This window comes from Bactrocera tryoni, chromosome 5 (assembly GCF_016617805.1).
Source record: "Bactrocera tryoni isolate S06 chromosome 5, CSIRO_BtryS06_freeze2, whole genome shotgun sequence".
In the NCBI taxonomy this organism is placed as follows: Eukaryota; Metazoa; Arthropoda; class Insecta; order Diptera; family Tephritidae; genus Bactrocera; species Bactrocera tryoni.
The window spans coordinates 27,202,443-27,222,502 of NC_052503.1; the positions used below are offsets into that span (position 1 = coordinate 27,202,443).

A 20,060-nucleotide genomic window follows, 5' to 3' on the forward strand; every position below is an offset into this window, starting at 1 on the left:
GTGTTCCATTTCACGTAAACACGTTTCGTTAGTAAAACACACTTAAAACTGTTCCTACTTAACTTCAATACTACGAAATAAGACTCCACATTTCTTTATTCCTATAAAATAACTTTATTTTCCTCCGAAAAGTAGTCAACTAGTACACGAGCATACTAAGCTGAAAAGTTAAAAGACGGTGTTTACTTTTTAGCAGCACCCTTCTTCACACCTTGCGCCTTCAATTCACGGATACGTTCGCGCTTGTCCTTCTTCAATTTACGCTCTGTACCGTCAGACTTGGTACGCTTCTTCAGTGTGTTGAAGGCAATGGTGAGCAACTTGTTACGTTGACGCTTGGCATAACGCAGCTTGAAACGATCGAAATCATTCAAATGAGAGCGCTAAAAACAAAAAAGAAAGAAAACTTTTTAAACAAAATACGAATAATTTAACACTTAAATTATAAGTCATATTTTTCAGAAAATAAATAATATAGCTTCATATATGTATCAGCCGGCAATTCCTATCAAGAACTTTCATTATCATCATGTTAAGGTTGTAAATACTTTTTGAACACAAAAGATAACCGTTAATTAATTGAAATTTACCTTGCAAATATTCTGTGATCTTGACGACCATGGGCTAGCCTTCCATTGGGCTTTCATGTCGCTGTCCTTCCATGCTTTGCGTACAATACGTGTGGGGGCAGTGAAGGGGAACTTGATGCGGTATTTGGTCAGATGTAGATTATTCAATCTGTATTCCTGACGTGGTACACCGGTCAAGGGACCATCAACAAGCACCTATAAGTTGCAATTGTTTTTTTTTTTAATTGTATAAACATATCAGAAGATAATATAGTGTTTATTCGACATTGAACTGAGGGTATGTTTCAGTTATGGTTGTAAATAGCTTCAGTTATGTATCAGTTGGCACTTCCTATCGTGAACCGTATCATCACTTGCATACCCTTTGTACAATATCGAACATGCATTCACATTCACTTACGCGTGTTTGATCAATAACGTCAACAATGGCGACTAGGCGGCCCTTCAAGGGACCCGCCGAGCATTTGGCAATGCGGCCAGTCTGTACAAACCTCTGGAAAGGCTGTAAATAGATAAATGAAGTATTAGTAAATCATTAAGTTGGCTCTGCTCCACGTTTCAATATGACAGTTCCAAGTGGTACCACCACCACGTGAAGTCGTTTCGCAATTGCAAATTTATCACATAAAAAACTTCAACAATAAAAGTAAATTAATGGGAATCTTTGTACACTAAGAAGTCATGCACCATTATATGATTGTTCACATTTTATTTACACTTTTATTAAAACATTAAATGAGGAGAGAAATTATGATGTCTCCTTACCATGGTTAACCGGAAAGAAAGAAACTTGGTTGCGGTTCTACAAATAAGACAGATTCAACATGGATTCTTACATTGAACCGTAACTGCTGAAAGAAGAAAGAGTGATGACATTTCAGAGTTGTCATTTGACATATTTGCAAAACTGGGAAACACTTATTTATCAAATAAATTCATACAGGTGGGAACATTCATTTGTCAGAAACGTCAAAATTTATTTAGTATTTTGTGTTATTCTCGTGAAAAAGTCCATTTGTATATTTAATATTAAATGTATTGAAGATAATTCATGTTTTTAATATGCCTCAATTAAAGGGTAAAGCGGATAGTTCAACCTCGAGAACTATCCATATTAATCCACATTTTAACAAACAAATTCATCCAATAGCGAATTGCGCAGCAAATGCAGTAATAAGCAAAACAATGTCATCAGGTGCTCACATCAACCCACTGTTTTTGGGTGTTTATAGACCACCAGCAATACATATGAATCCAAACTTCTTCAATAGTAAACTCATTGAACAACAAAGACTGCAATTAAATTATGGCGAAGAACGCTCCGAAAAAGTGAAGTCAGTGACCAAAAATACTCCGATTAAAACAAATTTACCAAAAAATTTGCTTTTTCATGGTGAAATTATTGACTTATGCGATGAATCTGACCAGGAAGTGGAAAAAGCAACTTTAAACACTAAATCAAGTATATTACCAGTAAGTAAAGACACAAAACAAAAAATTATAACCAAATCACGCACTAAAATTGTTCGAGAGCCAGCGGTAATTACAACAACAAAAGTTATGCCTGCGCCATCACCTCTCATACGTTTAAGTAGTAAAAAATTAGTAAGAAGAACGCATACGTCTCCAGCTGTTACTTTATTACGTAATATAACCCCCGCCTCCCCCAAAAGCACACATGGAAAGTACAAACTAGATCGACGGCCAGGTTTGCCTTTAGTAGCAACGTCAGGTGTGAAACTAAAACGGAAAAGTTTTGTGGCACGCTATGCTTTGCAGCGCTCCACTTCGGAAACAAAAAATGCCATAACGTAAGTTTATATAAATTTTCATAACAATCGTTTATTATATGTGTTTTTACGTATATTTCAGTTCCTCTAAGCTGCGATCACTGCCTGTCAACAAAAAATTGCAAATGCTTAATATAAATGGTGTGTTGTACCGATCCACCCGCAATAAATTACAAAGAAAAGACTCTAGCAATGCGTCAAATCAATTGTCACCAGCTAGAGTATCGTCTCTAAGCGTAAAAACTAATACCATTAAAAACATTATTCAAAAACCCATCAAAACGGCAAACGAGCGTGTGCTATTTGTTCATGGTACAAAATTTGTTTTAGATAAGAATGGTTTCAAACTAACCCGTATTGCACCTACTACCAAGGATAGCGTAATGGGTACGCCAGAGCCTACAATACCCGCTCAAAGGCAGCGCCAGCGTATAGACATTGGTGGTTTAACCTACATAGCTTCCACAACGCAAAACGTTTTCGTGCGGACGCGCAACCATTTGGCCTTGGCACATCTGAATACGGCGAAGAACCGTAGCCTGCAGTTACTCACGCGTCGTTTCGTCAAAACCAATGTACCATGTGCGATTTTCCAACGCATAGGCAAATGTATAGCGCACGAAAGAGGGAAGTGCAACAAAGTGCATGATAAGAACCAAGTTACTATTTGCCCAAGGTTTGTATTTTTTCCTTTTTGACTATAAATTTTAACATGCCTAACTTATAATTTTATTATAGATTTCTACGTAGTGAATGCCACAACTCAGATTGTTTACTTTCACATAATGTTTCGCTTGCCAAAATGCCAGTTTGTAAATTCTTTCTACAGGGTGTTTGCGTGCGCCCAGACTGTCCATATCTACATAAAAAGCTTAGCGTAAACGCAGAAATTTGCCAGGATTTCCTACGGGGTTATTGCAAGTTAGCGGAGCAGGTAAAAGACAGACAAATTGTATGTTTTGTTTAATAATCAAGCGTAAAAATTATTTTCCAATTAGTGCAACAAACGTCATGAATTCTTGTGCCCTGAATACGAGCGTAAAGGTAGCTGTGACTTATCGAGTTGTGTGTACTGTAAGAATCGCAAACGAAAACTTTTAAATGAGCCAATAAAGCAGCAAAATAAACAAGTGAACACTGCTGCAGCAAAAGAAGTTGCTGTTCAAGGCACACAAGATAATTTGGGCGCAGCAAAGCGTTATTTCATTGACAAATGTCTAAATGCAAATGCAACAACAACATGTGATATAAAGGAAAAGGATGAGAGTGCTGAAAAGCAAGAGATTGACACATGTTCGGAAGAACTAGACTCTGATACTGAAATGCCTTCAGCACCTGTGCGCCCCAAAGTCGGCGCGTTGCCTGCCTTCATACCGCTCTTGTAGAAATTAAAAATAAATGATCAAACTACTAAAAAGCTGGGAAGTTATTAAAATTTTGCTCTTTTACAAGCAAGTAACTGTGAATTAAAACTTAAATGCCAACATCGCCGATATTCAAGGGTTCATATTTTAATTTTTTGTCTTTTAAAATGTAACTGAGTTATCAATAAAGAAAAACGATGTAAAATATAAAAACTCGGAGTTTCTGGTGCCGACAGCTTTTATGCGTGCCGATATAGAATATAAACAATTTGTGTTGTTTTCAAATATTGCGTATCATAATATCAATAAGGTATTTATTTGAGTGATTATAATTTTTACTATTATTATATTTATTTAATTGTTAGTAAATACTCAGCGTGTTTGTATATCAAATTAGTCTGGGAATGCTTAGACATATATGTATATGTATGTATATATATATTTATATAGCATATGCAGTACACAAAATCCAAAGATTATAAAGTTTCTAAAGCGTTACATTTCCTTTTACACTGTCAACAGCTAAATGGTTTTTCGATTGTAGTTTTTAGTTTTTTGCGTACATTTCTTCTTACAACTAGAAAATATGTGGGTTTAGGTAACAAGTAGAAAGTTTTCATGTTGCTAAGTTGGTGGTATGAGGTTGCACTAATTACATTTTGTCTAATAAAAATTATAATAATAATAGTAAAGATTATATTAGACTTGATTTGCGTATGTTGGTATGTATGTATGTATTTGAATGAATTTAAACACCCTGCTTGATATGAGCATAAACTTTTTGTATAAATAAATGACTTGGATCATTACGCACGTCTAGTAACAACTAACCGCGGAGGGGCCCATTTGTTTTTTTGTTGTAGAAAATGAACATATTAATTAATATAAATAAAGAAAATCGTCAACTAAGAATTTGTTAGACTTGAATGCAAACTATTAGATAAGCATTTTTTAATTAACACCAAAGACCCGTTAACAATTTCAGTTAAGTTCAAAAACAAATCACATTAAAATATTTGAGAAATTAATCAAAGAAATAAAATCGCGAAATTCTTTATCTCATAAGAAAATAATCAATATTTCGTCTAATCATGCTTATAAAAAAATATAAATAGGTTAATATAGAATATGTTCAATATATGAAGGAAATATAATATTGAGAATTAATTTAATGATGAATTATGATGTAATGAAATTTACGCACATAGATTTTGTGAACAACTGTTAACTATATTATGGATATTTTATTAAAAATAAGCTTTACTTTTCAAAAAATTATTAAGATGGTAGATCACGAAGTACGCAAACGTGAGAAAATGTAAATTCTAAAATAATATGTTTCTTAATTATAACCTTGGGCTCACATTTTTTTATTTTTTAAATCGGTATTTAGGAATAGAATATAAAAATATATGTTTAATCTGATTTTCAGGATTAAAAATTTTATTTAATTAAAATTAACGGGTTACAAAATAAAAAAAAAAGTTTAATTCGCGCATTATTTGCAACCCTAAATAAATTAATATAAAACATTTCTTACTTTTTAATCATAAGAAATTTGTAAATATTTTTTGATCGTTATTAATGAAATCATACTATAAATTTATGTAAAATTATAAAGGACAATTGAGAATCAATGAAATTAAGTTATAATTTTCGAACTTAAATGTTAGTGCAGAAAGTACACTAATAATTTATTAACATTCATGTATCCATTATTAGCTTTTTCTATAACTTTTTTGACATCTTTGTAATTAGCGTACGATATGTAGGTATGTAGGAAAAGCATGATAACAAATCAATGCATATATTATATATATGGAAATACATAAGCGTTAGCACATCATTGGACGTGCATATGTAAAATGTTACATATTGGTATGATTTACATTATTTATGCTACAAAAACCAAAAACCACAAGGTACATACACAATAACTTTCAGCCGGCTTTCCATCGTACAGCTTGGCACCAAAACAAATTATCGTTGCACGGACTTTGGGTGCTTTCTTTTTGTTCAGTACAGTTACATACAAGTCTACAAAATATTCGATGTACATATTTTTTTACCTACATATATGATTAATTATGAATAATTTCTTTCGTGTAGTTAAATCTTTCATTTCTCCTTAACGGTAAACACATTTTTTTATAGAATATTAACATAAGCCTTTGTAAACGAGTTGATACACTTACATATACATACACATACAATTTATACTATCCTACCGAGTGCAATAATTATTGCTTTTCATTTATGAGAGTATCATCTCTAAAGTATGTGAAATGAGGAGAGCCAAGCGAATAAATGCGAAAATATCACAATACTACATACTAAACAAATTTGAGATCCCGAACTTTACAAGAAAACAATTAAAGGAAAAACCCATCGCTGTATGCGATATGCGAGTAATGGAGTGAAAGAGTTTTAGTTCATAGCGCGAGAAGTGCGTAAATATAAATTATAAAAACTGTATGCCAGATACAGATAAATGGAACATAAATTTAAAATATTTAAAAAGGCGCATAAGGAATGCATCAACTAATGCAAGAGGTGCGTAGAAACTTCGCTGTGTTCTTTTTCTGCTTTTGAATTTTTTGCCTATTGCACTAATTGTGATTTGCCAGCCAAGTACATAGCTTTGGCGGGAATGCAAGCCAAGTGTAAGCACTTTTTTTAGTTATGTCGCGCATCATACTGTTTGACCTTCTCCGGTATGGCAGCTTTCTCCACAATCACGTGCTTGGCGAGTTCATCCAAAGATTTCACATACACCAATTTGCGCCAGAACTTTGCGCTGTAAGCAAAATATTATTTAATAAAAATTAAAAAAGGGAAACTTGCTTGCGTTTACCTAACAAAGGGACGAGTCATCCATACTATAGATTTAATCCAGAATGTTGGATGTACTAAATACATGTTTTTCAGACTTTTTCTTAAACGGCGATCTAGAAGCTGATAGCATCTGCAAAAATAACAAAAAATTAATAAACACATTAACTTTCTATTACTCGAGTTGCGTACTTTTTTAACCACGGAAATGGCGGCACATTGCGTCGACTAGTGCCACCATGCAAGTAGATAAGCACATAGTCCTCCGTTACTAATTGTTCCAATGTTTTAACCACATACAGAAATAGATTATCCATTACGTAGTTATAATCAGCACGCGAACGATCCGGCAGATGACAGGCACAAAAAATGACAATAGCATTGTGGCCGCCAGCCTGCAAGTAACCACCATGTGAGAGCACACGTTTATATGGTTCGATCACGCGCATATCTATTTCTCTGGTACGACCATCGGGTAATGTAATCTTTTGCCAATTTCTTGAGTCACGTCTCTCTTCAGCTGCCGAATATTGCGGCAATTGGTCGGATGCACCTTCTATGTTGCTCGTTAACGCCATCGATTGCAAATGTGGTGTTGGGGTAACTGCTTCGGGATAATCGTCTTCATCATCTATACAACCGGCGACGCCGCCATCGTCACTATCATCATCTAAACCGTCAATTAATGAACTCGATGGGCTTAATGAAGCCAAATTATGTTCAATGTCCTCATCATCGTCAAAACTGTGATTTGAAATTGAATCCAGTGATGAGATGTCATCACCACCATTACCACCATTTGTATTGGATTTTCTAATACGACGAGTATTTTTATGCAATTCATTACCCACAGTGGGTAAGAGTGCCACCGTTTGAAAGTTGGCCTCAACTGTAGCGTGATACTGTGATACGTCTGCTTCAGATTCGCTACTCAAGAGATCAGGACTATGGGCACGTAAATAAGCTAGCTTATTGTGCGCTGGAGCAGGTGCGTTAGCAATACCGCGTGTATTATTTAAAGCATTTCGTTCAATTATTGTACTAGCCTGAAGAGGCGACTGCACATGTTCGTATTGCGGCACCACATCGGGGAAATTGATGCGCTTGACATCATTATTCATCGTCACCGAATTCGCCGAGCTGTGTTCATTCTCGGAACACGTGGGCGACATTAATGGATGACTCTCGGTAATGGTACGTGCAATATTTTGTCGCTGTGGTATTAGCTCCAACGATAACGCGTCTGGTCGTACCAATCTGTTATCCAGATTCGATGTAACTTTATTTACCATATCAACATTCACCTCCTTCATTGTGCTATTCGATACAACAGTTGTATCTTTTATGAGTACTTGGTGTATATTGTGATTGCTGTGAGTTGGCGATTGTGAGGCATCAGGATCATCATCTTCTCCCAGTGGCGATACACCTGCTGAGCCTTGTGAAGTTGTTGCATCTGATATATCCATTTTGCTGTCCGTTAATGGACTCTCCATTTGCAAACTAGTTGTGTGTAAATAAAGGGAATTAATTAGAAGAGCAATGTTTTCATTTTAAATTTTTAATCGATTAATCAGCGTTTTTATGTTCTGCTGCTTTTCATGCACACTTTTACATATGTTATAAACACATTTTTAATTTCCGCTTAAGCTGTGTTAGCGCTCACCTCATCTCACTTGTTAAAGCTCAATTACTTTTGCTTTTATTGTGCTATTAAAATATAATAAACAATTTTAAAGAAGTTTGGTTTTCCCTTTGAACTACTATTTTCACTGAATAAAAATAAATAAAGAAAAACATTTACATTTCATCAGTCATCGAAAACTATTACCATATTGCCAGATGTCCATATATCTGCACTTTTGAACTAAAATATATATTTTATGAAACTTTTCTTTAGATAAACACAACCAATTTAATAAATTATTTTATTTAAGAGATGTTAATTATAAGTAAAGTTTTAATTATTAAAATTTGCATTGTGACAAACTTGTCACAAACATATTCGACATTTTCATTCAGCATATTATCAATTAAATAATTAAAGAAAGCTGTGCCTTACATTTATAAAATTACAGAATAGAAATTGTAATGAATTGAAATTGTATGGTGCTAACAATTTTTTTACACTTAAACAGAAAAGTTGAACTCTCCAAAAATTTCTTTAGCAAATGTTTATTTTACTATATTTATATTTTTATTCGTTTGCAACATCAAAGTAATTTCAATAAGATCAACCCAACGAATAAAAATATTTTATTTCTAGCTGTTGTAATCCTTCCTACGTAATATAAAATTTGGAAAAAGTATTGACTTATTAACAAACTTTAATGCAATACAACACATATGTATATAGGAAATTGTTTTAATTAAAATAATGTGCTGTAAACGTAACCTTAGTAGTGCGCGTTGAATGGCAGCACTGATTTCTGTCAAAATAAGTTTGATTGAATTGTCAAATTCCACTTTTCAGAATTCTGTGCTGCTTGTTGACAAAAGAAAATTTAATACTGTAAAAAATAATACTTGTAAAAGAATTTAAATCCTAGTAGGCTTACCGTTTTCGAATCAGTGGTCGCCATGGATACAAATGCAACGCCTACCAAGACTAGTGCTCAAAAAACTAAAGAAAAAACAAGTTTGTCTGCGCCTACTACGACTGCAACAACAACAACATCAAATCAAATTTCAACAACAGGGACGCCATTGCAGAATTTACCAATTGAACTGCAGAATGACCAAAAACGTAGAAGGTAAGCGTTTCAATAGACATCTAATACATAATATAATTATTTTCCGTTCATAGCTCGTCTCGCTCAATCAAGCGGAAACGTTTTGACGACGAAATTGTAGAATACAGCATTGGATTTCCGCAGTCGCGAGGTGAACCAAAAGTCGGACGACAGCGCACAACTTCCCAGACTTCTGCACAAACACAATCTTTATCAACAGCAGTTCTACAAGCACCTACGCCTGCTAACAGCAATCTTGAGGTTTCTACTTTTATTAGAGAGACACCAACGTCGACATCTGCACCAAACACAAACAACGGAAATATTTCTTTAGCTGGAGCATCTACTCCACTGCCGCCAGTTCACCCGACGACTACAGTTAAACAAACTTCACCTTCAATGGAACGTGCACTAGCTGCACATGTCACGGACAAAAGACGTCCACCACGTTCCAATAACAAGAAATCTAAGAAAACCGGTCGTCCTCCAAGTCAGATTACTACGAAAGATTTAGGACGTTGGAAGCCAATTGACGATTTAGCGCTAATTATTGGCATACAACAAACGAATGACTTGCGTATGGTACATCGAGGCGTTAAATTCTCGTGCAAGTTCACTTTACAGGAATTACAATCTCGTTGGTTTTCTTTGCTATATGAGCCCGCGATTTCGCGTATCGCAGTTGCTGCTATGCGAAATCTACATCCCGAGCTTGTGGAGTCAGTTCAAAGTAAGGCACTTTTCAGTGTGCAAGAAGAAGAACTATTGGGAACTATAAAGAGTGTAAGTAGAAGAGATTTATACCATTAAATATGGTGTTGACTAAAGTTAAATTCTTTATAGACTGATAGCCCAAAACTGGAGCAGTTCCAGGATTTACTTGAAAAGAATGCCTCCCTTTTCTATAGCGCACGGACAGCTAAATCATTGCAGAATCATTGGCAAATGATGAAACAATATCAATTACTGCCAGATCAGGTGGTCAAGCCGCTACATATGAGCGATCAACCACTAAGTTTCTCCGATGCTGAGGATCTTATTCTGGACGCCGAACTGAATGATCAACGTGATGAAGCGCTGGAGATTGAGTTAGCGTTGACAGACCGTCAAAATAAACGTGAAATTCGTCTGTTGGAAAATGAATTAAGCCGTTGGAATGTTTTAGTGGACTCGGTCACAGGCGTCGCGCCACCAGAATTTGATGGTCAAACGCTAGCCGTGCTTAGGGGTCGCTTGGTGCGTTATTTAATGCGTTCGAAGGAGATCACTTTTGGTCGCTTTGTTGAGGACTCGCACGTAGATATCGATCTGTCTTTGGAGGGACCCGCATGTAAAATCTCACGACGTCAGGGCACAATTAAACTGCGCAGCAATGGTGATTTTTTCATTGCTAATGAAGGTAAACGACCTCTTTTCATTGATGGTGTGCCCTTGTTGACTGGAAATAAGACGCGACTCGCTAACAACTGTGTGGTCGAGGTAAATTGTAAATAGTGAATATTTTTCTTTTTAAACTTAATTTATGTGCTTCCAGATATGCAGCTTACGATTCGTGTTTTTGGTGAACTATGAGCTTATTAATGCTATAAGGCATGAGAGCGCGAAGACCACGGCCTCACTAAACTAGTGTTTAGCACATTTTTGAGCAGTTATTCATAAGATTACTATGTAATTTTCCCCTTTTGTGAATTCTAAATACACAACATATTTACCACTTTACTTAAGCTCTGTATATTTGTGTTGCGCTTAGTTTTATTTGAATTGGCATACCATGCTTAACCTCTAAATTTCTTGAAAAGTGGATGCACCGATCCTGCATTGCGCCTGCGCTGCTCATAGTAGATGGCGTCGTCACCGCCAGACATTGAACTAAGTCCGCCAGCACGTTTAGATGCTGCGCCACCGCTAGGCCGATAACCGGGCTCACCCGGCACTTTTTCATCCTCGCAATCCAGATCTGAGGCGGACAATACTTGCTGCAAAAGTTGTGATTGTTCTTCGCGTGTTTTATACATCAGATCCGGATCAGTATCCATGCCACTCAGATGTGTAATCACTTTATAACTGTAGCCTTGATTAACCAAGAATCTTTGACGCTTGCGTGAGTAACTCATTTCCATGGTGTCCTGCGAGACGAGTGTGTAGAAGAAGGCGTTGTATTCCTCTGCAATTGCGCCCTTCTTTGCACGCAAAATACGTCCAAGACGTTGAGCTTCCTGACGACGCGAACCACCATGTGAGGATATCTGAATCAAAACGTTAGCCTCGGGCAGATCAAAACTTGTATCCGCCACTTTCGACACGAAAATTGTGTTTACCTAAGGGCGTACAAAATTGAAATGAGGATAACTTGTTCATTTATATACATACATATATTTACTTTAATAATAATTTTACCTTTTGATTGAATTTGAAGTTCTGCAAAATCTGTATTCGCTCATTTTGTGAGGTAGGACCATAAATGAACGGTTTATTCATCTTTATAGCATAGTGTTTCAGCGCAAACACATTATCCGAGAACACAATAGTCTTGTCACCGCGCTTTTCATGATATTTTATTAGGAACTGACAACTACGAAACTTCGATGGATTCATCACATAGAGCAACATTTTCTTCGATGTTTTTGTTGTTAGATATTCGCGATAAAATTCTGGTGACATAGGACACCACACCTCAGCGCACTGTACCCTGGCAATGTAGCCCTTCTTTTGTAATTCTAACCAATTCGCTTCGTACAGTTTCGGCCCAATAAGAAAATTCAAATCGGCGATTTTATCATCCTCACGCAAAAGCGTAGCTGTCAGACCCAATTTACAATGGGATTGTACAATTGTCAACACACGTCGGAACATTTTCGCCGGTATGGTGTGTACTTCATCGAGCACCATAATACCCCATTCCTGCTCTTGTAACCAGCGCATAGTTTGTTCTGCTTCCCATGAACGCTTCTGTGTATGCGTAATCATGGAATAAGTGGTCACTAGTATACCACAACCCATAGGCTTGTCTTTAGCTTCAGATGTAAAACGACAAATCATACTGTCATCGGCTGTGGACCACATTTTAAATTGCTGTTTCCATTGTTCGACCGAAACACCACTGTTGCATAGCACTAGAGCGCGTTTGCGCACAGTGCAACAGGCTGTCACACCAACAAGTGATTTGCCAGCGCCGCAAGGCAACACAATCACACCGGATCTGGCACGGCCATTGCCAAACATTTTACGCAAACTTTTCTCTTGATATGGACGCAGCACCGCAGCTGGCTTCAAATCTATATTTATATCGGGATTATGTGTATCGTTGCGAAAGTCATATTCAGCTAGTAAGGGATGTTCAATTTCAATGCAGCGTTTCTGTATGACTTCGATTTTTTCTTGATTCACTTCAAAGGACACGGTTTTTAAATTGGCCTCATCCTCGTCTTCTTCTTCGTTGTCAATTTTGTCGTAGAAGTTTGTAATATCTTCTGGTACAGCAGGAGTGCCATCAGGATTTGTTGTAGCTGCTGTTCCGGCAGCAGTAGCAGCATTGGGATCATTGTCAGTTGTCGATGTGGTGGCTGCGGTTTCACCTGGTGGTAATTTCGTGCCAAATTGTGTGATGGCTTTACCTTCTAATGTGCCTTGTATAAAACCTTCGCCTTCTTCGCGTTTTAAACGACATTGTTGAATTACTGGATCTTTCAAAAGCTTTTGTAATATATCGGGATGTGGTGATTCAATGAAATACCTACATTAAATCTTTTAATAGTCTCACGTTATTTGTTAGCTCCAATTAATATGAACATACCTGTTGTGTTTCAGCACCAATTTCACTTTTCCATAGGATAATGTACATAGTTTAATAAACTCAATAATACCTTCCGGAATTGATGTCTTGCTCAAACGTTTGAGGTATTCAATTATATCATGTGTTTGTAATCCCACTGACACCGCTGCATATAAACTGTAAGCTGTTAATTTATATTCATGTATATGTTCTGGCCGACAGACAGGCTCAGAAATGGCTATTAGAAAGTCATGTGCATGTTTATAAACTGGCGAAAACGATTCCAAAAACACATGCCCATTTGGCGCAACCCACAATGGTCGATTTGTATGATCAGGCTTCAGTTCCATTTGTGCACGATAATCCTTGGCTCCATACTCGTCCGTCATAATGCCATCATCGTTTGTTTCGACATTTTTAGAAGCAGCCACTGGCACTCCGTCTAACTCCGTAACACCGTCAGAAGGCAAAGAATCCCCATCTTCTACCAATTGCGTGAAAGCTTCATCTTCAGCACGACGTTTCTTCCCTGAAAATTAGGCATTAAAAATATAAAAAACAATACAATCCTCCACTTACCAAATTTATCTCCGGTAAATCTGTCCTTTCTTGATTTCTTTGGTGGGCCCATTACTTTAAGTTTTGTAGAAATTTCACAACAAACACTATTCTAATTGAAGTTTTGTTCGTTCAGACATATTTTTAATATTTTCTTGGCAATCATAATCAAAACAGATTAAGAGTTACCAGATTATTTTATTAGAGGACTTATTGGTATTCACAATAATTACTTGTGGGCTGTTTATCATTTAAAAAGGTCTCACGCGCAGCCAGCCCTAACGATATTCATTATAGTAACTTAATTGTGCTATAACCATAAACAGCTGATATTTTCATTCGTAGTTTATGTTTTAATTTCGAAAATGCCAAATAAAGTAAATAAAAGCTCCATGCTAAATGGGAAAACCACCACAATTAAAAGTGGTGAATTTAAAATAAATTGTGGCATCCTTATGAAATTAGGTTTAAAATATTGGCAACCACTGAATGCTGCTGTCAAAGTGGTACGGATGTTGTGAGCTTATATAAAAAAAGTACAAAATGTAATTAAAATTTATAGCCGAAATAAATCAAAGAATATATGATTGTTTTGTCGATTTATTATATCGAAAGTATATATTCTACTTTAAGCAGCAAAAAGATGATAGGAGAAAGTGTATAATTAAGATTTATAAGCTTTAATTGATTCCAAACTATAATCGAATACTACATATACTTTGTTGTGCATAATTGTATTGATTTTCTAATGGCACGTTGTAAATGATGGACTTCTGGGTGCACTGGGAATGACTGTTATCTACCGCTGGTGTTATGAAGAATAGTTAAAAAGAAATGATACACAAATATGAATAAATATATTTACATTAAATATAATATAAATAAGTGCATGTATGTATGTACAAGTAATTGTGGCAAATGTGGAGGTGGAACAACTTTGTTCTGGATGCAAAAATTAAATACTTAAACATATACATATGTATGTAAACATACAAGTATTCAAAGCGACAATTAGAATAAGAAATCCGAATTGATATAATATATAAAATGTATTGCATATAACAGAGAAATATGCACATATATATGCTATTCGCTTGTTCCTCACTCAATGGATTGCCTTGATTGAATTAATGATTAGTTTAATTTATATCTTTATCAAATGCACAAAGAGAAAATGGAATTATGGATATAAATTACAAAAAAGCGATGAATTTAAACGTCGTGTAACGTTAAATCAGACTTCACAAATATAAAACTGAAATATTAATAATGCAGGAATGCAATAGTGAAGAGCGCGTTGAAAGCGCCAACTCTAGTCCTCGCTTACCCCACAAACACTTATCTATTTTGGGATTTTTGACAAAGCGTTCCAGTAAAATAGAGCCACATCCAAGAGATGGTGATTCAAAGAAACATGACAAATCAACGGACCATTTGCGTCCATCATCCGCATGTGGGCATTACCATGATAACACTAGTCATGATGTGACCTTCGCCAAGTGTTCAGCTGACCGTCAACGCTCACCTGTTTCGCCGCAAAAACAAAATGGTCTAAAAAATAATAGTGATGCCTCAACAACCAAGAGTAAAACGCTACCAGCTCATGGCAATTATCTAGGACAAACATACAACAATAATGCTCTAAACTCCAATTCATATGCGCGTAGGCGTAGCACTGATGGCTCACAAAGCGATAGTGGCGCTGCTGAAGTGGTGCTGCGAAAGACAGTTAAATATCGTTCCCCGAATCATAATCGTTTCAGCCACCAATTTAGTTTATGTTGCAAAGCTGAAAAGAAACCCATGACACCGCCAGTAACAGTGCGTTACAACTCAATACCAGATCCAGCCAATACAACGCTCAAACGTGATAGTCAAACGTTATGTTGGAGTTTTATAGATAACACATCGGTTTCCCTACAGTCATCCGATGAAAATTCGTCCATGCAATTGCCAAAAGGTGATGCAAATTTGACAAATAAAATTGCCAGAGTGAATTTAACCGAATGTTCCAGTGCACCAGAATCTCCAGTTACGGCTAAGGTGATGTTTACCTCTTCACATAGCAGTCCGTCAAATGTATCACTAAAAAGTGGTCAAAGTGAACAAGTGCCAACACATAATAATGATGGCGCACATTGTAGCGGTCCAATACGTCCATTAGCAGTTTCGGCTTGTCGTTCACGACTACGACTGAAGCTATATCCACCAGGCAAGGAGTTACCAACGTTGGAGCCCAAATTAAACGATGCGCCAGCCAACAACATAAAACGGGCAACAACACCACAACACATGTCTTCGCCAAATATTGCTATCCAGCCAGATATAGCGAGAGAATTGGAAACACACGAAGCACAAAATATGCGTTTCAGTTCGCATGAAAATATACAGATGCAACGATTGCAATCTAGTCAAGTAGGCTTAGCACGGCGTGCGCTGCTGAGTGCTCAAGTGCTAAGCTTAATACCCACGGATAAAGCACGAGAAAGGTAAACAACACATTAATACTATTTTAAATAAAATATTTAACACATGAATTGTTTATAATTTTGCTTTTGTAATCAAATTTCAACAGAAGTTTCATGGAGGGACACATGGGATCTTCAGCACTGCTGGGACCTGCGGAACTGGACCGCATTTTGCCAAATAAAGAAATTACAATATTCGTGGGCACGTGGAATATGAATGGGCAAAATCCACCAAAGTAATAGAAATAATAAAAAAAAATAAAAATTTTAAATTACATGTCATTTGCATAGTTTTCACGCACAATTTTTAATTTCAGGCAAATGAATGACTTTGTACTGCCATTAACTGTGGAGCATGTGCCCGACGTGGTCGCTATGGGCACACAAGAATCCAGTCCCGATCGTTTCGAATGGGAAGTGACAATACAAGAGACCCTAGGACCATCGCACGTACTTTTCTATTCAACTAACTTAGGCACACTGCATTTGGCTATTTACATGCGTCGAGATCTTATTTGGTATTGCTCAGCGCCAGAGGATGCCTCCTTTTCTGTGCGTACCGGCACTGCTTTTCGTACGAAAGGCGCCGTCGCTATATCCTTTTGTATCTTCGGTACATCAATGCTATTTGTTACATCACACTTGACAGCTCATCAGCAGAAAGTCAAAGAACGCGTGTCCGATGTGAAACGCATTATACATGCGCTTGATTTGCCAAAAAATTTAAATTTACGTCATAAAAATAAGGATGTAACACAGAATTTCGATAATGTCTTTTGGTGTGGTGACCTCAATTTTCGTCTTGGCGAACCGCGTGAAAAACTTTTGGAATGGATTCAAAATACAAAATTTCCACTACCCTCACACTTGCCACACGGCTATATGCATACCGATCAATTATCATCAGTTTTGGCAGACGGCGCTGCTTTTCGTGGTTTTATGGAAGCGAATATAACATTTCCGCCAACATATAAGGTATGTCTTAATAGCTTTGAAATTTAATGAAAATTGTATGCAAACTTTATGTTTTTTTTTGCTTGTTAATTTTAGTATGATCCTGGCACTCAACATTTCGATACGTCATCCAAACAACGCGCTCCCGCATATACCGATCGCATTCTCTATAAGTACAGACAGTCACAGGGTTTGGGCATACGTCGTGGCAGTACGATTGCGTCAGGTGTAAACGCTCCACAGCCATATGTGCAGTGTTTGCTGTATGATTCTGTGCCATCTATAACAACTTCGGATCACAAACCGGTGTGGGCATTGTTCAAAACACAGATTCGCGCGGGCACCGATTCGTAAGTTTCATTTTTTTTTGTCAAATTTTATTATTCATTATCGCTTGAACAGGGTATAATAAGTTTGCCTCGAAGTTTAAAACACTTAGAAGGAAGCGTAGTAGACCCCACTTATATTATTATGTACTTTTTATACTAATTTGTACACATTCGTTTTGCAGTATTCCATTGGCGGCTGGTCTATTCCATCGTGATATTTATTTGGAGGGCATGAAAAGACGCTTAAATAATCAATATTCAGGTTCATCTGCAGTATGTGCTATACAATAATTTGCTTTAAGATTGGAGGCTTTAAAATGTGCATATAAATACTCAAATACCACAGAATGAAATACTCGGTTGCAATATATTTAAGTTATTCAAGTGAAAAAGATATAAATAAGCTCGAGCTGCTAAGTGTCAGTGACTAGTCATTTAAACCAAATAATATCTATAATTATATAACCATAGTAAATAAGTAGAAAATTAGCGAAAAAATCTAAATTAAGTACATTAACAAAGACATTGAATCAACTGAAATGACAACCAAAGCACTAAGTAATGCACAAATGTACACTTGCCTTAACTATAAAATAACGCTGTTTCCTATTCAATTGTTTTGTTAAACAAAAAAAAATATTATAGAACGTAAAATAAGATGACCGAGTGTTTTGTGTTTAAAATAATTTTTATTATATAAAAAATTTTAAATATTCGGAATTTTTAAGGTTTAAAATAACTACTAAAGTACTGGTGGCAACCCCATGCAGCAGTCTGTAAACAAAAAACGTGCTTTTGTAGTTGTGTGTTCATAATGCTTAGTAATAACGGTACCTTTTGAAATGCTACATACTCATTTTCATATAGAAAATATTTAGGTACATAGTTTAAAGAATTAAAATTGCCCGCTGAACTTTGACAGCTAAGGCATAATAGCATAAAATTTATACATTTACATATACTAACATCAAACATTTATACAACTATAACAAAAAATAATACAATACTCAAATATGATATTTAATTTATTCAAACAAGTAATTATAATACTCAAAAATCAAAAGTTAATGCTAATTTTATAACGAAGCTTTTAAAAGCTAACAGCCGTGCAACTCATTTAACATTCTAGTCAATTCATTCAATAATTTTAGTTGTGTTACAAATGTTTACAATAAAATAAATGACTTATGAGGCGTTCAGACAGCCACTTAATTGAGTCAGTTAGCAAGTTTTCTCTATATAAATTTGACTCAATTAAGTGGCTGACTGCAGTTTTTATAACATAATTATTTTACTAAGTCAAATAAAATATAAAATTATCAATTATTATATTGTAACAATTAGTGAAAACGAAGTGCTTTATGAAACAATGCTTTGTTGCCTATTATTATTACTATATACATACATATATGTATATGTATATGCTTAGTCGTAATATAAGCATAAAATACGCTAACAGTAAATCTCAAAAACTAAAACCAAAGACATGTTTCAACAAGAATATTTAAAAAAAATGGCTTTAAAATTATTTGTTAAACTCATATTTTATATTTATGAAACTATTTATATATGCTTTGCAATAATTGTTATATTTATTTATTTGTTGTTTAAAAAGAGATTGTTAATTTTTTTTGTGTTATCTAGGATCACTATGTTATATACAGATGATTGTGATTTTTACTCTAATTTTTAACGCTTTTAATAAACTTTCATAAAACATTTATTTAATTGCGTGTTTACTTGAAAAAGGCTTCCGCTCTCTCAAAAATCATAACGGCATCGGTAACGGCGTCCTAAAAATCCTTGTCGCCCTAAGCAACATCATAAACGCCATGATGCGCTTCCAATATTTTCCCCCGTCTGGAAAGCCGCTACAGTCGTCTTTCTTCCCAAAACCGGGTAAAACCCTAAGCGACCCGGTAAAACATCGCCTCATCAGCTTACTTTGCACCCTCACCTAAAGTAGCTGAAAGCATAATTACCTTCCAGTTGGAGAAATTTGTTACGGAAGAGAAAATTCTTCCTGACTTCTAACATGGGTTTCGGAAGACACGGTACCGCGTGCCAACTACTACGGGTCGCCGAATTTGCGGCTAAGAACCTCAAATGCAAGCAATCATTCGAGCGGGCCTGGCATAATGGGCTCATTTATAAGCTCATAAAGCAAAACTTCCAACAATACTTAATCGGCTTAGTCTATTCCTCCTTGTCTAACCGGAAAACCACTGGTCGAGTGAATAGTGAGCTCTCCGAAACTCACCCGATCACGGTCGGAGTCCCCCAAGGCCTCAAACTCTCCTCAGTTTTGTTCAGAAGTTACTGTTACTTCCAAGAGAGGAAAAAACACATTCGTCCTCAATAAAATTATCTCCTTCGTTTTCGCGATCGCGACAACCGCTAAAGATCTTGGTAAATAGGTTCTCCACCAAATAGAGGCCCTCCTCGAAATACCTCGGTCTTGTCTTCGACAGGCGGCTAACCTGGACGAAACAAATCTAAGCAGTTCGAGATAAAGCCAACGGCGCCTTCAGCTAACTGAATCCCTTTTTTTACATACAAAAGTGTTTCCCCAAGCACCAAGAAACGAGCATTCAAAGCCATCATTTGAAGCATATGTTCCTACGTCATTCCTATTTGGGGTTCTGCCTCCCCCGGCAACTGTCGAAGCTTC

At 36.1% G+C, this 20,060-nt stretch overlaps 6 protein-coding genes across 6 annotated transcripts; 3 read left to right on the top strand and 3 right to left on the bottom strand.

Annotated features, from left to right (window-relative positions):
• Nucleotides 1–90: 90 nt before the first annotated feature.
• LOC120777689 (60S ribosomal protein L14) lies at nucleotides 91–1,122 on the bottom strand (the record flags this gene model as incomplete). Its single annotated transcript, XM_040109163.1, has 3 exons — nucleotides 91–383; nucleotides 591–785; nucleotides 991–1,122. Coding segments are annotated over 3 exons (528 nt in total), but the record flags the coding sequence as incomplete, so codon positions are not given.
• A 454-nt stretch (nucleotides 1,123–1,576) lies between these two features.
• LOC120777878 (zinc finger CCCH domain-containing protein 3) lies at nucleotides 1,577–3,957 on the top strand. The gene is made up of 4 exons (XM_040109437.1): nucleotides 1,577–2,401; nucleotides 2,463–3,056; nucleotides 3,119–3,314; nucleotides 3,379–3,957. Exons 1-4 carry the CDS (start codon nucleotides 1,653–1,655, stop codon nucleotides 3,763–3,765), a joined length of 1,926 nt encoding a protein of 641 aa, XP_039965371.1. The 5' UTR covers nucleotides 1,577–1,652; the 3' UTR covers nucleotides 3,766–3,957.
• Nucleotides 3,958–5,397: 1,440 nt separating this feature from the next.
• LOC120778023 lies at nucleotides 5,398–8,362 on the bottom strand. Its single transcript, XM_040109696.1, has 4 exons — nucleotides 8,243–8,362; nucleotides 6,769–8,079; nucleotides 6,599–6,709; nucleotides 5,398–6,541 (listed from the first exon to the last, which is right to left on the bottom strand). Exons 1-4 carry the CDS (start codon nucleotides 8,245–8,247, stop codon nucleotides 6,421–6,423), a joined length of 1,548 nt encoding a protein of 515 aa, XP_039965630.1. The 5' UTR covers nucleotides 8,248–8,362; the 3' UTR covers nucleotides 5,398–6,420.
• Nucleotides 8,363–9,044: 682 nt separating this feature from the next.
• On the top strand, nucleotides 9,045–11,027 carry LOC120777102 (microspherule protein 1). Its single transcript, XM_040108238.1, has 4 exons — nucleotides 9,045–9,329; nucleotides 9,383–10,091; nucleotides 10,152–10,787; nucleotides 10,843–11,027. The coding sequence occupies exons 1-4, from the start codon at nucleotides 9,157–9,159 to the stop codon at nucleotides 10,933–10,935; spliced, it is 1,611 nt and encodes a 536-aa protein (XP_039964172.1). The 5' UTR covers nucleotides 9,045–9,156; the 3' UTR covers nucleotides 10,936–11,027.
• Nucleotides 11,016–13,787, bottom strand: LOC120777101 (general transcription and DNA repair factor IIH helicase subunit XPB). The gene is made up of 4 exons (XM_040108237.1): nucleotides 13,660–13,787; nucleotides 13,102–13,609; nucleotides 11,706–13,041; nucleotides 11,016–11,626 (listed from the first exon to the last, which is right to left on the bottom strand). Exons 1-4 carry the CDS (start codon nucleotides 13,709–13,711, stop codon nucleotides 11,084–11,086), a joined length of 2,439 nt encoding a protein of 812 aa, XP_039964171.1. The 5' UTR covers nucleotides 13,712–13,787; the 3' UTR covers nucleotides 11,016–11,083.
• Nucleotides 13,788–14,143: 356 nt separating this feature from the next.
• LOC120777721 (inositol polyphosphate 5-phosphatase E) lies at nucleotides 14,144–18,323 on the top strand. Its single transcript, XM_040109211.1, has 5 exons — nucleotides 14,144–16,127; nucleotides 16,214–16,342; nucleotides 16,424–17,081; nucleotides 17,157–17,410; nucleotides 17,572–18,323. Exons 1-5 carry the CDS (start codon nucleotides 14,908–14,910, stop codon nucleotides 17,678–17,680), a joined length of 2,370 nt encoding a protein of 789 aa, XP_039965145.1. The 5' UTR covers nucleotides 14,144–14,907; the 3' UTR covers nucleotides 17,681–18,323.
• Nucleotides 18,324–20,060: the final 1,737 nt, after the last annotated feature.

What these genes read in the sequence shown, in the direction of transcription:
- LOC120777102 (XM_040108238.1), top strand. Translation starts at nt 9,157, where the DNA reads ATGGATACAAATGCAACGCCTACCAAGACTAGTGCTCAAAAAACTAAA. An exon ending in AATGACCAAAAACGTAGAAG is followed by an intron (nt 9,330 to 9,382) that starts GTAAGCGTTTCA and finishes TTCCGTTCATAG; the next exon opens with CTCGTCTCGCTCAATCAAGC. An exon ending in CTAACAACTGTGTGGTCGAG is followed by an intron (nt 10,788 to 10,842) that starts GTAAATTGTAAA and finishes ATGTGCTTCCAG; the next exon opens with ATATGCAGCTTACGATTCGT.
- LOC120777878 (XM_040109437.1), top strand. Translation starts at nt 1,653, where the DNA reads ATGCCTCAATTAAAGGGTAAAGCGGATAGTTCAACCTCGAGAACTATC. An exon ending in CAAGTTACTATTTGCCCAAG is followed by an intron (nt 3,057 to 3,118) that starts GTTTGTATTTTT and finishes ATTTTATTATAG; the next exon opens with ATTTCTACGTAGTGAATGCC. An exon ending in ATTGCAAGTTAGCGGAGCAG is followed by an intron (nt 3,315 to 3,378) that starts GTAAAAGACAGA and finishes TTTTCCAATTAG; the next exon opens with TGCAACAAACGTCATGAATT.
- LOC120777101 (XM_040108237.1), bottom strand. Translation starts at nt 13,711, where the DNA reads ATGGGCCCACCAAAGAAATCAAGAAAGGACAGATTTACCGGAGATAAA. An exon ending in TTGGTGCTGAAACACAACAG is followed by an intron (nt 13,042 to 13,101) that starts GTATGTTCATAT and finishes GATTTAATGTAG; the next exon opens with GTATTTCATTGAATCACCAC. An exon ending in ACTTCAAATTCAATCAAAAG is followed by an intron (nt 11,627 to 11,705) that starts GTAAAATTATTA and finishes GTACGCCCTTAG; the next exon opens with GTAAACACAATTTTCGTGTC.
- LOC120778023 (XM_040109696.1), bottom strand. An exon ending in CCATTTCCGTGGTTAAAAAA is followed by an intron (nt 6,710 to 6,768) that starts GTACGCAACTCG and finishes TTATTTTTGCAG; the next exon opens with ATGCTATCAGCTTCTAGATC. An exon ending in ATGACTCGTCCCTTTGTTAG is followed by an intron (nt 6,542 to 6,598) that starts GTAAACGCAAGC and finishes TTTTGCTTACAG; the next exon opens with CGCAAAGTTCTGGCGCAAAT.
- LOC120777721 (XM_040109211.1), top strand. Translation starts at nt 14,908, where the DNA reads ATGCAGGAATGCAATAGTGAAGAGCGCGTTGAAAGCGCCAACTCTAGT. An exon ending in ACGGATAAAGCACGAGAAAG is followed by an intron (nt 16,128 to 16,213) that starts GTAAACAACACA and finishes AAATTTCAACAG; the next exon opens with AAGTTTCATGGAGGGACACA. An exon ending in CATTTCCGCCAACATATAAG is followed by an intron (nt 17,082 to 17,156) that starts GTATGTCTTAAT and finishes TGTTAATTTTAG; the next exon opens with TATGATCCTGGCACTCAACA.